A 14,831-nucleotide genomic window follows, 5' to 3' on the forward strand; every position below is an offset into this window, starting at 1 on the left:
CCCCCCCCCCCATGTAAACTGAGGTTATATTACTGAATGACAATAGCTTATGCTGCAATAGCTTATGCTGCATTGCCCAAAATGGCTCCACAAATTCTAACTGTTATGCATGGCGGTCACCAATCCAAAGCACTTTCCAGGCTCAAACCTGCTTGGCATCTTAAATATGATGAAGATCGCGTGCATTCTGGGTCATTTGGTCACAGACGGTGTATAATAAACACATCTGTATCTAAAAATGTGTTTTACTTTTTTTTAATCTGTCATTTAGTTCTGTTTTCCCCATTACCCTAGATGTAACAGCATAGAGTTCGCGTATTCTTTGTACGGATAGTAAATCATAAAATTCTCTCAATCGTGATGCGACATCACGAGCGTAAGAATAAATACAAATTTTATCGATGCACCTTCACACACCTTTTGCCCGAGGCTCACAGAGCCAGACTCGATAAAATGTTTACTCCCAAAAAATCCGGAATGTAACTATTCTCCCCTTTTCACTATCGCGAACCCTTATTTTTCTAACACTAGCAAATAGAGCGCCTTCAGTGAATCAGAATATTTATTTTTATACTGGAGAAATCCGATGAGCAACAAAGCTATTTTTCACATATCCAGTGGATTGTAGGCATCACGTGAAACTGATGTAAATATAACAACGATAAAAAATATATATAATGGAGGCATGGACACGTCGGTGAAGAAAGAGAGCTCTTGCAGCACTGGAGTGGCATTCGGGACCCCGTCCAAGATCACTCGCCACCGATATTAGCCGTGGCCAGGTATGGAACTCCGAAGGCTGGTAATTGGAACTCGGACCGCTGGGTTCGTAGTGCGGTGTTGTAACCGCTGTGTCACCGTTCCACCCAGGGATGACTCTTCCCCGTGCGGTGTCAGTTATTGAGGTTGTTTGCCTACTTCGCCACGACAGACCTTGATAGAGCTCGTGCATCGCAATGTAAAAAAATATCTATTTAGGAATCTTTTGTGTCGATTCTAACGCGCGTGATTTGATGTCTATCAAGCACCTTAGGAAAAGCTTAATAATTGATAGTTCTAGATTTGAAGCTTTCGTGACTGCAAGGATTCATACTCTTAGTTATTTCGGTAAAGTCACGTAGGTTAAAAATGAAATTAAAATTAATAAAAATAAAAACAATAAAAATCACGACGTTTCGAAGGCAACACAAGCTTCCGTCTTCAGGTGAAAACCTGAAGACGGAAGCTTGTGTTGCCTTCAGGTGAAAACCTGAAGACGGAAGCTTGTGTTGCCTTCGAAACGTCGTGATTTTTATTGTTTTTATTTTTATTAATTGATAGTTATCGATGAGTCGATGAATTGTTACACATCTTACGTGTATGGCAATAATGCTTTTAACGCTACAATTAACATAAATGTGCAAATGTATAAAAAAACACGGTACGCAAGCGACAGGCAGTTAACTTAAAAGTTAAAGAAATGAAATGTACTTCATTCAGTTCAATGCACAAAGTTCAGCTTTTGGTTGTGTATTTTGGCTCGGCGTAATTACCGATGAAACGTCCACGGACAAGCAATTTTGGAGCTTATATTCTTCATTTGTTTGTCAATTTTATCCAAATTGTGCTTTTGGTGTCAAGTCATCAGCCCAATAATTCACTATGTAACACGATTTTTGTTCCTGGGTAGTGTTATTTGCTTTTGCCTCAAAAGTATAGAAAACGTAGCTTTTGTTACCAGGACTTTATGTGAAGGAATGACACAAATGCACACGATTTTTCATTGAAAAATAGGTAAATTTCAAAATATCACTGTCCTGGTCACAAAAGCAAAGTTTGTGGGCAATAATAGCCATTTTCTGTACTTTTGAGGCATAAGCAATTAGAAAGTAACACTACCCAGGAACAAAAAAAAATCATTTTTGTTACACATTGATATAAGCTATTCAGAGTCGCAGATGCAGATATCGAAACGACTTCCGAGATCCCTTAAAAGTGCACACGTTAAGCGGCAGCACTTTCCCACCTGTCCTGCCACAGAGTAATGTTCGTTGCATGATGTTCGAACGGATATTTTTTTAAATCTCAGAGCTGAAATTTAGTCAGAATCAGGGTGTCTGCGAGTCGCTGATGATCAGGCTGAGGGCGATAAGCTGGCTACACTTGAGAAACCTGCCTTAAAAGAACAGGCAGCTGAAATCTGCATTTGCGTTCAGGAATCTCTGGTGCTATCCCCGCGTTCTGACCTCTCGCCGATGTGGTTTTAATGAAATGAGTGCGCCACATCGGCACAGGAAACGACGTCACTATGAAATATAAATAGTCCGACCCAAATTGATAAAAAATATATATATGGGCCCAGGAAAACTTTCATTTTTACAGTTTAATTATAATATCAACTATTTACCAGTAAAGCCTGGCCGAGTCTCAAGTCTTCATGAGTGTCCTGCTACTTTGGGATGTTTGGCCTAACTCCGTTGAAATCCAACGGCCGCCATTGCTCACCCCCCACTCCCACCCCCTACCAGCACGCGCCCATCTGTTGTACGACGATGGCGCCGCCGAGGAAATCGATTTAACGCGCCGGCGCTTGCAGTTATCGACTCGCGGCACCGTCGCCGCCGCCAACGTCGGTGGCTGTCGGGCCCAACCTCCCCGGCCCCCGTCCCCCTCCTTCGTCTTCCCCAGCGGCGACGGCGGCGGCTTCGGCGTGCGCCAGCCACGTGTGCGCCAGCTGCCTCGCCGATCCCAACGTCGACGCCTTCGAGTTGCGGCACATGCGCAGCTGCCTCGGCTCCAACGCCGGGTCGCACCGCACCTCGTGGTGGAGGTGAGCCACGCCGGGGTCCGGGCTGCGGAACACGGCTAGCCCGCCACCGGAAACGCCGCCGGCACGAGCCGCCACCACCTTGCCGAACAAGTCGACGTCCTCGAGTCCCCAGCCCGTAATCGATGTGTCGAAACCGCCGGCACGGGCCAGGTCGGCGCGATGCAGGCAGGCGATGCCGTAGCCGAACGCGCGCCACATTCCGGCGCGATCGGAGAAGTCGAAGGGGTCGTCGTCGTGGCGGCCGTCGCCGTCGTCGCTCGTGGGCGAGCGGCCGCCACCAGAGTGGACGATGCGCGGATCGTACTGGCTGAAGATGACAGGGAAGTAGACTTGGCCAACCCTCCCGTCGTCGTTGGCGCTGCCGGTGGTGGGATCGACGCGACCAGCGTTGTCCCGGCAGCGCTGCAGGGCGTCGGCTGTGAAAGCCAGGTCAACGTCGCAGAAGAAGAGGAGGGCATCGCCGGGAAACTGCGACGACCCCACCTCCAGAGCCAGGCCTCGCGAAAAAGGCCCGGTCACGCTCAGCACCTCTATCTCCGCCTTCGGGTAGCGCCGGCGGTACTCCTCTACCAGTGCCTCAGGTCTTCCCACCGCGTCCCCGTCGCCGCCGCCGCCGTCGTCGCTCGAAGGGCGAAACAGCAGCAGCACCAGCTTGATGTTCTGCGGGCGAGCCAGGCACACGCGCTCAAAGTTCTCCATGAACCTGACGAACGCCTTGTACCGCCCGGCCAGCGGCACCAGCATGTGGATCCTCTCCCGGCTGGGCCCGGCGGCCGCCAGCACCGCCTCAACGGGGGTGCGGCCGAACGGCGCGAAGAGCCCGAGCGAGTTCGATAGCTTCACCGCGAGCAAGGAACCGTCGCCGGCATTACCGCCGGCGATACCGCCGCCGTCGGCCGAAGCGGCGGCAGCTGCGGCGGCGGCACTAGCGTCCACGGCCGCGGCGAACTCGGCGGCTTGCATCTCGCGCTCCTCGGCGAATTCGGCGCGGCCGAACGTCTGCTGCAGGTAGGCGTGGCGGCGCACCGGCACGGCGGCGCGCTTGCCCTCACTGCGGCGGTACGTCATGAGGACGTCCAGCACGTAGTCGGCGCCGTGCAGCGGGTTGACGCGCGCATAGCCGTACAGGATCTCGCGGAAATCGATGGCTCGCCGGCGCGCCCTAGCGCGGGCGTCGATCATTTCCATGAGCTGGGCCACGACGGTGCCGTCAAGCGCCGAACGGAGGGCGCCGCCGCTCAGGGCTTGGCGGGGGCCCTGGGCGCCGGCGCGCGCTGACCACAGGTGCGTGCCGGTGAAGAAGTCCCACTCGAGCACGTGCTGGCGGTCGCGCGGGTGGAAGCGCATGAAGGAGGGCGAGGCGCCAAGGCGCCGGTCCTCTGACGACACGTCCAAGGCGGCGCTGGCTTCGTCGTCGCCGCCATTATCGAGCAGCTGCTGAGCCTCCGTCTGCAGGTGCCAGCGGATAAGAGCGTCGGGTAAGATAAAATAATAACGTTTTAATGAATACAAACTCAACGCGCCTCTCTCCGCCGTGCTTCCGCGTCGTACCGCGTGAAGCGCGCCGTGCCGTCTGATGTTACGCGCTCCACGCACTGGCAGCTTCAGGAACTGATTTTTTTTACATCTCGACAAAAACTGAAGACAACTCTGTGATAAATGATGAAAATTACTGAAATGCAGCCCCTCGGAAATAAATTGAAGATTCAGGGAGTGAACTGAAGAAACTGAATTGACTATTAATCGAAAACAGCCCTAATACGGCAAGGTCCTCATTTAACGCGGTAGATGCGTTACTGAAAAAAGTGCTGCGCTGTGCGAAAAACGCGTTTTAACGAAAACATTTCCGCATAAATAACACAACGATAAAGTTTGCCGATGTACTACTACGCATATGCAGTGAGATGGCGGGGCAAATAACGGAGGGTACGCTGCTGCTGTGCTGTATCATTCCGCGTACTGTATCACTGTGTCGCTCAGCTGTGCAGCTCAAGAAAGTAGTTCATCGTCGACCATGAAGAAACCGCATTATAACGGTGCACGCATTTCACGTGTTACCTCGTACAAGAGACGCGTTATAGACAAAACGCGTTGTGTGAACACCACGCGTTAAGCAAGGACTTACCGTGCGTATATTTTTTTATATACATATACACATCTTCTTGGTTCTTTCGGTAAAGTCACGTAGAAGGGAAATGATAAAATAATAAAAATAAAACATAATACAATTATTCTCACGACGTTTCGGCCACAATGCAAGCAGCCGTCCTCAGGTGAAGAACAGGTCTGTCGGAAAGACAGCGTCTGAATGAACACCACCACGCTTGGCAGCGTATATTTAAGCTTTATTATTTTATTATTTCCCTTCTACGTTATTTATTATTTCCCTTCTACGTGACTTCACCGAAAGAACCAAGAAGATGAATCCCTGCAGTCACGAAAGCTTTAAATCGATACATATACACACATTAGGTGTCGTTTTTTTTTAATAGATGTTACAACGATGGGTGCAACTTGGCACGTGCCGAAGACCGTACCCTCCACCCCGTCTCACCGCAGTCTGTAGAATCTGCCGGTGCAGCTCGATGGTCTTGTGGCGCAGCTCTTGGGCACGTGAAGCGAGCAGCAGCGAGTGCAGGCGGTACTGGTACGCGGGGCGCTTGTTGGGGTGCAGGGTGATGGCGCGGTGCAGTTTGCTCGCCGGCAGATCTTGGATGTAGCCGCGCTTGTTGCGCTCGTAGTGCTCGTAGAACAGCTGCTGCATCTGCGGTGGGAGTGGCGAGATGGCGTAGACATGGCGGTGAGGGCGGTGAGCAGAGGTCGCAAACGGGTTTTGATTCCTTACCCGTACCCGGCCGCACCAGGGTCGCAAACGGGTACCCGTACCCGGCCGTACCCGTACCCTACCCGTACCCGGCCAGGTACGGGTATCGGGTACCTGATTGCGACCTCTGGGATGAAGCCATGTTGCAGGCGCGGGTGGGTTGATTCTAGGAACTTGAATTGTGGGAAGAGACAAGACGTTGGGAAATGAGTGACAAACAGTTACTCACCAGTGACTCACGGCCTACCCGTACCCGTACCTGGCCGCACCAGGGTCGCAAACGGGTACCCGTACTCGTACCCGGCCGGGTACGGGTAGCCGGGTATCGGGTAGGGTACGGGTATCGGGTACCCGGTTGCGACCTCTGGCGGTGAGCAATAAACGGCTCGACTGTCCGGTGCTCGCCGAGCTGCATTGGCTTCCGGTTGCCAAATTAATATATTGTGAGGTCACACTCAATACACACGAAGCGCTTGCCACAAATGAACCGCAATACCTCGCTGCTCTCGTTGAGGAGCATAAACCATCATCACACGAACTCCGGTCATCCTCGCAGAAGCAGTCGCGGGTTTTGGCTCATTTATAAAAAAAACATTTTTCGTAAAAACCTGCCCCGACTAAGAGGGCATCGCAATACTTTAAAGTATTGATTAAACGAATGTAGTTATCCTCCCCATAAAATCGAGACACGTATAAAAATATCAAAATGAGGGGACATACACAAGGAAAAGCTAAAAGAAAAAAAAATTGCCTTGCAGAGTTTCCTGAACTGTTCAGTGCTCGCAGCCAATCTGAGGGCCGGTAGAAGAGAGTTTCACATCTTAGGCGCCACACTCGAGAAGGCACCTACTACCGCCCAGCGCAGAATTAAAAAATTCTAGGTTGCGCTACCAGGGCCTGGCCTGAAGAACGCATGGTTATGTATCTACCAGACATCTGGAGGGCTTGACGGGACTGCAGGTACTGAGGACCAAGGCTATTTTGAGTTTTGTAAGTCATTACAGCTAACTTCAATTGTATGCGGTTAGCTGACTGGTAGCCAGTGCAGATCACGGAGGATTGGTATGACGTGCTCGAAACAGCTAACACGTCTAAAGCATAAAAGTAGCCGCATTCTGCACCAGCTGTAGTTTCTGAGCCGGTTCACAAAACAGCTCGGCATAGAAAGCATTTCAATAATCCAGATGCGCGTGAACCAGTGTTTCGAGATCACTAGAGGTAGCCCTCGGAGCACAGGTGATAAAACCCAACTTTGGCCACAGCTGCAACATGAGGGCACATGGTCAGGCTACGATTGAACAATACACCTAGGTTGTGCGCCACTGTTACAGGGAGAGGGCGTAACTCCATGAATTAATGGAGGCTCAAGCTCCCTCCTGTCCCATCCTCAGCCGACTTTCTGACCCTACAATCATCAGCTCCGTCTAGGCCAGTTCTGCTGCATCCATGCAGCTACCTCTGCCAGACAGTCTGTTGAGTTAAGCAGGCGAGAGCTGCAGCTGGGTTACCTGAGAAGGAGACATCTGGGTGTCATCGGCGTTACTGATGGCACTGAAACCCATGCCTTCGGATAACAGCTTCCAAGCAGCCTAACGTAGGCACTGAATAAAAGGGGAGATAAGACTGACCCCTGAGGGATACCGTGAGGGGAGGGTCTAGGGGGGGACACATGGGGACCCAAGGCCATCTGCTGGGTCCTGTCCTGCAGAAAAGATCCAATCCACTGCTCGATGGCTAGCCATCGATGGCTATCCATCGAACAAAGACGTTCACTGCATCGCGCTCTTTCAGTTGCGCTTCTGCGGCTGTCTGGAACGCTCTTCCTTTGTGATATTAGAAAGCCACTGCAGCTATGCTCTTTTAAATTTCGAATGAGAACGATGTAAAGAAGCTCAACATACATAGAGAAAGAGTGAATACATATCTTTAGCTGAGCAAGGTTGTCAGAACTTGGGATGATGGGAGGACATTTTTAAGTTAAGTAATGTGTTTGGGAAAAAGGCAGAAAGATAAAGTGTTTGGGCCTGTAGTGTAGTGGTTCAACACACTATGGATGAGATGAATCAATCTGGCTCATAGACCAAGTCCGAGAGGATGGGTGGCTCAGGCTAGAGGGCTGAGCTGGCACTCCTGAGATGCTAGGTTTGATTCCAGGTTTCAGCTTTGTGTGATTAAACCGGGTGTAATTTTTTTTGTGAGCTGAGAAATATCAGCCTGGTCCACCCGATGACTGTACAAAAAAAGCCATTGCATAAAATGTATCTTTGCACTTAATATGGCTAGATTCCAGCTCTCGATATGAATATCAGGTGGGATCATGCAGCAAACATTGCTCTCAACGACAGGACAAGTGGGAAAGTGCTGCCCCAAATATGTGGACCAGATGTCACCTCATTCTAGATTGAAACTCATTTCTACACTGCTTGTGTTTAGTGTGTTGTCCTTCCCACGCACCTCCGATTAGCACGCTTGGCTATGTATGGTGCGAGTTCAAAAACATACAAACCAACATACACCCGAAGGGCTCTAATAGGTAGTAGCACTGCACTACAAATCCAGAAATCTGGGTTCCATTCCCGACCATGGCTCACAGTTGCACGTGAACCGGTCTCAACATGTTCATTGCCCGCAACACCATCGGCACGGCACGGCACGGCTTCTCTGCAGCGGAAAAACACGCTGGGATCTCCCCGAGGCTGTGCAAGGCGCAGCTGGTATTGTGCGAGCGTAAAAAGTGGAATTGTCATCTCGGCACCGCCAGACACATTCCCACATTTCGCAAGCAGATTTTTTTGGCCAGACAGCGAGGGCATGGGCCCAAACCACTGCTGCCACCACCCGCAGCCGCTGTTGCTTCCAACTTGGAAGAGACAGCGGTGCTTTTTTGGAAAGCATCTGGATCATGATCATTGCCAGGAAAAAAACCTCTGGTGACAAATGCCTCGTTATGAAACTGACTTCTTATGCATGGGGGGAAACTTGGGCTCAGTATCGTGTGTCGGTCAAACTGCCAAAATATATTTTTAGGCGAAAAGAAAACAAATCTAGGCGTAGAGTATCGGCGTATCAGTCAGTTGTCTTTCTGTACAGTTGGACATTTGTTAGACAAAGGGATCGATGAATATTTCCAGGAAAACCCCTGGCGTCAAATGCCCCATTCCGAAACAGACTTCTTATGCATGGGGAAACTTGAGATTGCTATCATGTGTGGGTCAAACTGCCAAATTTTTTTTTCGGCGAAAAGAAAGATAATCTACGCGTACAGTATCGACATTGTCGGGCAGATGTCCTTCTGCACAGACAATGGAGAAGAAATGGATTTGTCAAATTCTTTAGTGTGATGCGTTACAGCCGAAGGCATGCTTGACAAAAGCAGATCGTAACCATGACCAATCCTGTGGAGCGTTTAACATTCACACACTTAGGGGGTGTTTTTGTTTGGGTCAGACGGTGTCGGTACGATGTCAATTTGAGCTGTGGCCAGCCGATACGGCCAGGTTGTAAACCCGGACACATTTACCAACTGGCTTTTTTGTTTCGCTTTTGGAAAGCGAAGGGGAATTGGGCAGTTTTAGTACGACGTTTCGCTGAAGAGTACACCCAGAATGGTCAGGTAGGGTAGCCAGAGCTCACATCTCGAGTGAATGCGCTTTCTAATCCGGGTCCCTCAAGTAGGTGGCCTTGAAGACATCAGAAAAACCACGCAGTTACAAAAATGTCGAATTTGCTCACTTTTGTAAAATGCCGGTTTGCTGTAAGAATACAAATCAATTGGCACATGACCCATCTGCCAACTTTTTTTGTTTGTCTTTGTCTGCTTTTTGTGTCTAGTTTGTTGTCCTTCCCCCGCAACACCAATTCGCAGAGGTTGGCCACATACGGTGCGAAATAAGTTCAACATACAGACACACATAGGTTAGATGGTGGAGGGATTATCGCTCTCATTGACATTACAACTGCACAAGACGAGCCAAAAGAAACCAAGTATAAATTGTTTAACATTCCTCTAGTGTTTAACATTGACTGTGGAGTACACCCCTGAGTTTTGGTTCTATGTCACCCCCTCCCCCTTTAAACAATGTCATGTTTACAGTTGAGCTCAAGCAGTAGAATTTCACCTAAAGAACTTACTGATCTCGTCAAGGGGCATAATTCATCGCGCAAACTATGTATGTACCACTTCTTTCGCACCGTACGTACCCGGTCAGCCACGCAGCGGCTTTTGGCTAACCATCGAACAGAGACGGTGGTCATCGCATCGCGTGCTTTCATGCGCGCTTCTGCGGCCGTCTGGAACTCTTCCCTTCCCACATTAGGAAGCCACTGGAGCTATGCCACTTTTAAATATAGATTGACAATCTAATTTCTTTAGAACTGCTTTGTGTTCAATTTTGTTAGCACGGTTGACTACGTACGGGTGCGAAAGAATTTCAACAAACACATAGTTTTGTCCGGGTTCTCAAGATTTTTTTTTTTTTACCAAGGACAAAAACAAATTCTGCACAATCAAACCTGTCCAGTGTTGCTTGTGTTGAGCCAACGCCGCTGAAATGACGCCGTGCGGCCGATGGGTGCGAAAGAAATTCGACATACATACATATACAGTACATACGGGGGAGCAAAGGATAAAATCTTTCAAGTGTGGCCATGGAAGGCGAAGCAGGCGCCAGCCCAAGTGGGGCACCGCTGGCATGCGCTGTCAGGAACGCGCTGGCAGATTTAACGCGTTTCGGCGAGAGGCTACATTTTTTGCCAGCGGTCGAGGTGTCGGGCGCCTCGGCGCGCGCCAGTGGGCGTCAGCAGTCGAGGAGTATAATCGTAAAGTGTGTATCGTGGTGGTGGTTTTTTTTGTAGACGTCGGTAAAGTGTGTCAGGGGTGGAAGGGACGGCACGGTGGTGCGCGCACTGCACTATGAACCCAGCGGCCGAGTTTGATTCCTACGCCACGGCTGACATCAGTGGTGAATGATGTCTGATATCTGAACCGGTCATCAACCCGCACCGACCTGCTTTAGTGAAGGATGCCAGGCAACCACTACGATCCATACGACCAGTGCTGGGGGAGGCTCCAACTAGCAGTGGATTGACCATGTCTGATGATGTCAACAAATCTGGACTATAGTTGGAATAGAATAAATGATTGCTTCCACGTTTTTTTCACTAAGGAGGAATGCACACAAAGTACAATGGTGTTTAGACGCACTCAGACAAACTGGCTTTCATCTCCGCTGTGATGGCGATCAGGCATTATGATTCGCGTATGCATTAAACCAATGAGTTATTCCATGAATAATCCATATTTTTCTAAAACCACTTTCGAAGTGGCACCATATGTGGCACCACGTGTGGAACTATTCGGCTGATGCTGAAATGTTTGAGGTTGTCAAACTTGTGGATCTGCCCATGTAAGCTCATCAGCGCAAGAGAACGGAGATTCAAACGAACAGACAAAAGTACATCTCTCTTCATTAACAAACAAAAAACCCAAGTATTTATTTATCTCTCATCCATCAGCCTGTTTGGGCCTTCCGGAGTCATGTTTCATGACAAACATTTGTTTACGAATAAAAAACGTGGACTGGTTTCGACCCCATCTGGGTCTCATCAGCAATGTCCATCAAATTAATGCTGTTACATTGCCAGATGTTATTGGCAGGAGCAAAACCATCGAGACTAGGGGGTCTTGCCGAGCACGAAAATTTAGAGCATAGTTCTATTCAGCTTATACGCATGTAACAATAGTAATACAAAAAAATGTTCATGCTTTTTTATTCCATTGCTGGAGGAAGGCAGAACGATGCCGTGTCGGGTCAGGCTAGAGTCTGGATGGCGAGTATTCTTATTGCTAAGTGTGGAGCTGGTGTTTGATTGGCTAGCATGTTACACCCCAAAAAACAATTCACCCTTCTGTCGCCGATTCTCACTCGGTAACTCATACACTCACCTACTCACCCACCCATCTATTCGCTTATTAAAATATCCAACTCAACAAAGCACTCATCCACTCAAGCACTCACCCACTCACTCAACCACCCACTCATTTCAACTACTCACTTCACCCACTCGTACACCTACCCACCCACTCACGTATTCTCCCACCCACCTATCCACTTTACTCACAGATTCACTCACCCACCAACCATCCAAGTATTTACTTACCCATCCATTCAATCACCCACCCAGCAAATCACTCAACCACAAACTCACCATTTCGCACCCGCTCACCCAACTCACTCACCTCGTATGACCACACGCACTGCGTGTCGGCGAACCTCCGCACGCACCGCCCCACCTCCACGTCCTCGTGCCCCGTGTGCATCTCGCGCAGGCACGGCCCCACGTTGGGCGCCAGCCTCCTAAGCGCCTCCCGGCTGAACACCATTCCCGGGCCACCCATGCAGAAGTTCTCGCCGGGCTCCAGTGCCAGCTTGCCCAGCTCCTCAGTGGTGCCCAGCCCCGTCTGGCCCAGGTAGTGTGGCTCGCTGCTGTTGAGGCGGCGCAGGAACTGCTCGAGGCGATCCCCGCGAATGTAGGCGTCGTCGTCGGCACGCACGAACCACTCGAATTGGTCCAGGTAGTGGTCGTGCATGTACTGCGCGCGCGCAAGAGAAACACAGAGACAAAGATCCTCGCCCGCCCCCGTAACCTTAACAGACTTAGGGGGAAAGTGCTGTCAGCGAATAGCACCTATGAAGGCCGGCACGGCACACGAGGGGGGTGGGTCGCCAGCACTACACCCGCCCGGCCGCCTTCATCTCCCCAGCGCTGAATGTTTGCACACCCACGCCAGGTACCCATTCAAGCTGAGTCGACCTAGGGGAGGTCTAGCACCGGTGCAAATATTCGCCGCCAATGTTATTGATTGGGTCGCGAGCGGGAAAGTTAAGTTAAAGAGTTTAACAGATATTAACTCCCTTGCATGGTATACAGGAGGTCGTGAGTTCGATCCCGACCCTGACGCCTGCTGTATATCTGGAGTTTGCATATCTCTCTCTTTCATTGTGGCCGTGTGGATTTTTCTCCGGGTCCTCTGGTTTTTACTTCCACATTTAGAAATGATCACCATTCTTTAAGACTCCTGGGTAGGCTAGGCCATCTTCGACTCACGATATTTTTGACTTACGATGGGGTCGTCGTAACACATCTCCATCGTAAGGAGAGGACTACCTGTATTTGGCTGCTGCTATACATTTCCACGTGATGATAAGCCCACTTCGTTGAGCAGCTATGATTTCTGATGGCCAGGTTGCTTCTGAAAAACAACTACATTGCTCAGTGGGACCCTCACCTACCTACCTGGTAATATATTTTGTTCTATTTGTTGTTGTATGATCATACCTGTCAACCCATACGGTTTACCCCGTATTCTTGTACAGGGGAAATTGCGTTTTCAGGTCCATACGGCGCACAGCCGTTTCAATACGGGCAACATTGTTTCGTCTATTTGTTTGTGTTTCTCCCTTGTGATGGTGACTTTGTATGATATACGTTGAGATTTGTTAGGAGCACGGGGTAAGGGTCTGGTCTTGATTTAAAGCTTTCGTGACTGCAGGAATCCATACTCTTTAGTTCTTTCGGTAAAGTCGCGTAGGTAGAACACAAAATAAATCCCCACGTTTCGATCGCAACACAAGCGGTCGTCCTCAAGCGGAAACAATACAATCCAGCAGTGGAAACCGTATGTCACTCATTTCCCAACGTCTTGTCTCTTCTCACAATTCAAGTTCTTAGAATGAACCCACCCGCGCCTGCAACATGGCTTCATCCCAGAGGTCGCAATCGGGTACCCGTACCCTACTCGATGCCCGGCCGGGTACGGGTAGCCGGGTATCGGGTAGGGTACGGGTATCCGTTTGCGACCCTGGTGCGGCCGGATACGGGTACGGGTAAGGAATCAAAACCCGTTTGCGACCTCTGAGGGGCACTGATAAGAGAGAGAGGGGTGGGGGGGGTCGACAGTCGTGGTGTTGTTCTGGTCTAACCACCGCGTCTGCGAGCACCACCACCACCCTCCTGCAGGTACCTTCAGCATCATGAACGACTTCTTCTGCGGCGGGTAGACGTCGTCCACGCCGGGCAGCGCCACCAGCGGCAGGGGCAGCTCTGTGCTGGAGCCGTCGCTGGTGAAGAACTCCACGCGGCCGGGCACCGTGGGGGCCCAAGTTCGATAGGCGGCCCAGGCGCGTGTGGACAGGTACTTGTGCGCCGTGATGACCCCGACGTAGACGAAGCTGCGGGTCCGCGCTCCTCCCCACTCCGTCTCCTCCCGGGAGGTGGAGGACGACGAGAATGGGAAGGAGAAGGCGAACGAGAATGACGACGCGCCGCTTCTCCCGGCGCCCATAAGTAGCGCTCCCCCTCGCCCGAAGCCGCCCTGCCACCAGCAGTGACCCCCGGTGGGAACGACGCCACTGCCGCTACTGCCGGCTCGCTGCGCTGCCCAGGGCGAGAAGAGCCAAGTGGCTGCCGAGAATCCGAGCGCGAACCCGGCCAGGCTGCTTAGGAAAGCCCGTAGGCCCCGCGGACATGGGGCCTTCATCGCCGATGTGTTCCTTCTCCCGCGCCTGCTCGTGTTGTATCGTTGGTGTTGTTGTTGCGTGGATGTCACGGGCTCTTAGAAGCTCACGCATCACGTATCGGGCGTGTGGATGCGTTGTTGTCGTGAGGAGGCGTGAGCCGCTGGTGGTTGCCGCCTCCGCCGCTGCTGCCGCTACTCCATAGCGGGCGTTTGCAGGACCTCGATGCGATTCCATCGATTCGCGATGGCTGCGGTAGCGAAGTCGATTCCCCGTTGCTGGTGATTACGGGAAATCGATTCTAAACGTACGTGGATGATATTGATGCATCTTCTTGGTTCTTTCGGTAAAGTCACGTGGAAGGGAAATAATAAAATAAGAATAAATTTACATAATAAAATAATTAATATTTAATAAAATAATAATTTTTATTTAATAAAGTAATTTTTATTTTATTATTTCCCTTCTACGTGACTTTACTGAAAGAACCAAAAAGATGAATCCCTGCAGTCACGAAAGCTTTAAATCGATATTGATGCAGTTTATATTTTAGTTTTTTACGTGGTGGTTTGGCTGCTGCAGCTCCTTACTATAAAAATTTCCCTCCCTTTATTACTGCTAATCCTACTTGCTCCCTTTATTACTGCTAATCCTACATAAACAACACGAGCATAATATGACT

The 14,831-nt window shown here is 50.3% G+C and overlaps 1 protein-coding gene across 1 annotated transcript; it reads right to left on the reverse strand.

Annotated features, from left to right (window-relative positions):
- Positions 1 to 1,301: 1,301 nt before the first annotated feature.
- On the reverse strand, positions 1,302 to 14,379 carry LOC144950789 (chondroitin sulfate synthase 1-like). The gene is made up of 4 exons (XM_078880879.1): positions 13,657 to 14,379; positions 11,872 to 12,225; positions 5,364 to 5,573; positions 1,302 to 4,258 (listed from the first exon to the last, which is right to left on the reverse strand). Exons 1-4 carry the CDS (start codon positions 14,170 to 14,172, stop codon positions 2,576 to 2,578), a joined length of 2,763 nt encoding a protein of 920 aa, XP_078737005.1. The 5' UTR covers positions 14,173 to 14,379; the 3' UTR covers positions 1,302 to 2,575.
- Positions 14,380 to 14,831: the final 452 nt, after the last annotated feature.

Source organism: Lampetra fluviatilis, chromosome 59 (genome assembly GCF_964198595.1).
Source record: "Lampetra fluviatilis chromosome 59, kcLamFluv1.1, whole genome shotgun sequence".
Taxonomy (NCBI): domain Eukaryota; kingdom Metazoa; phylum Chordata; class Hyperoartia; order Petromyzontiformes; family Petromyzontidae; genus Lampetra; species Lampetra fluviatilis.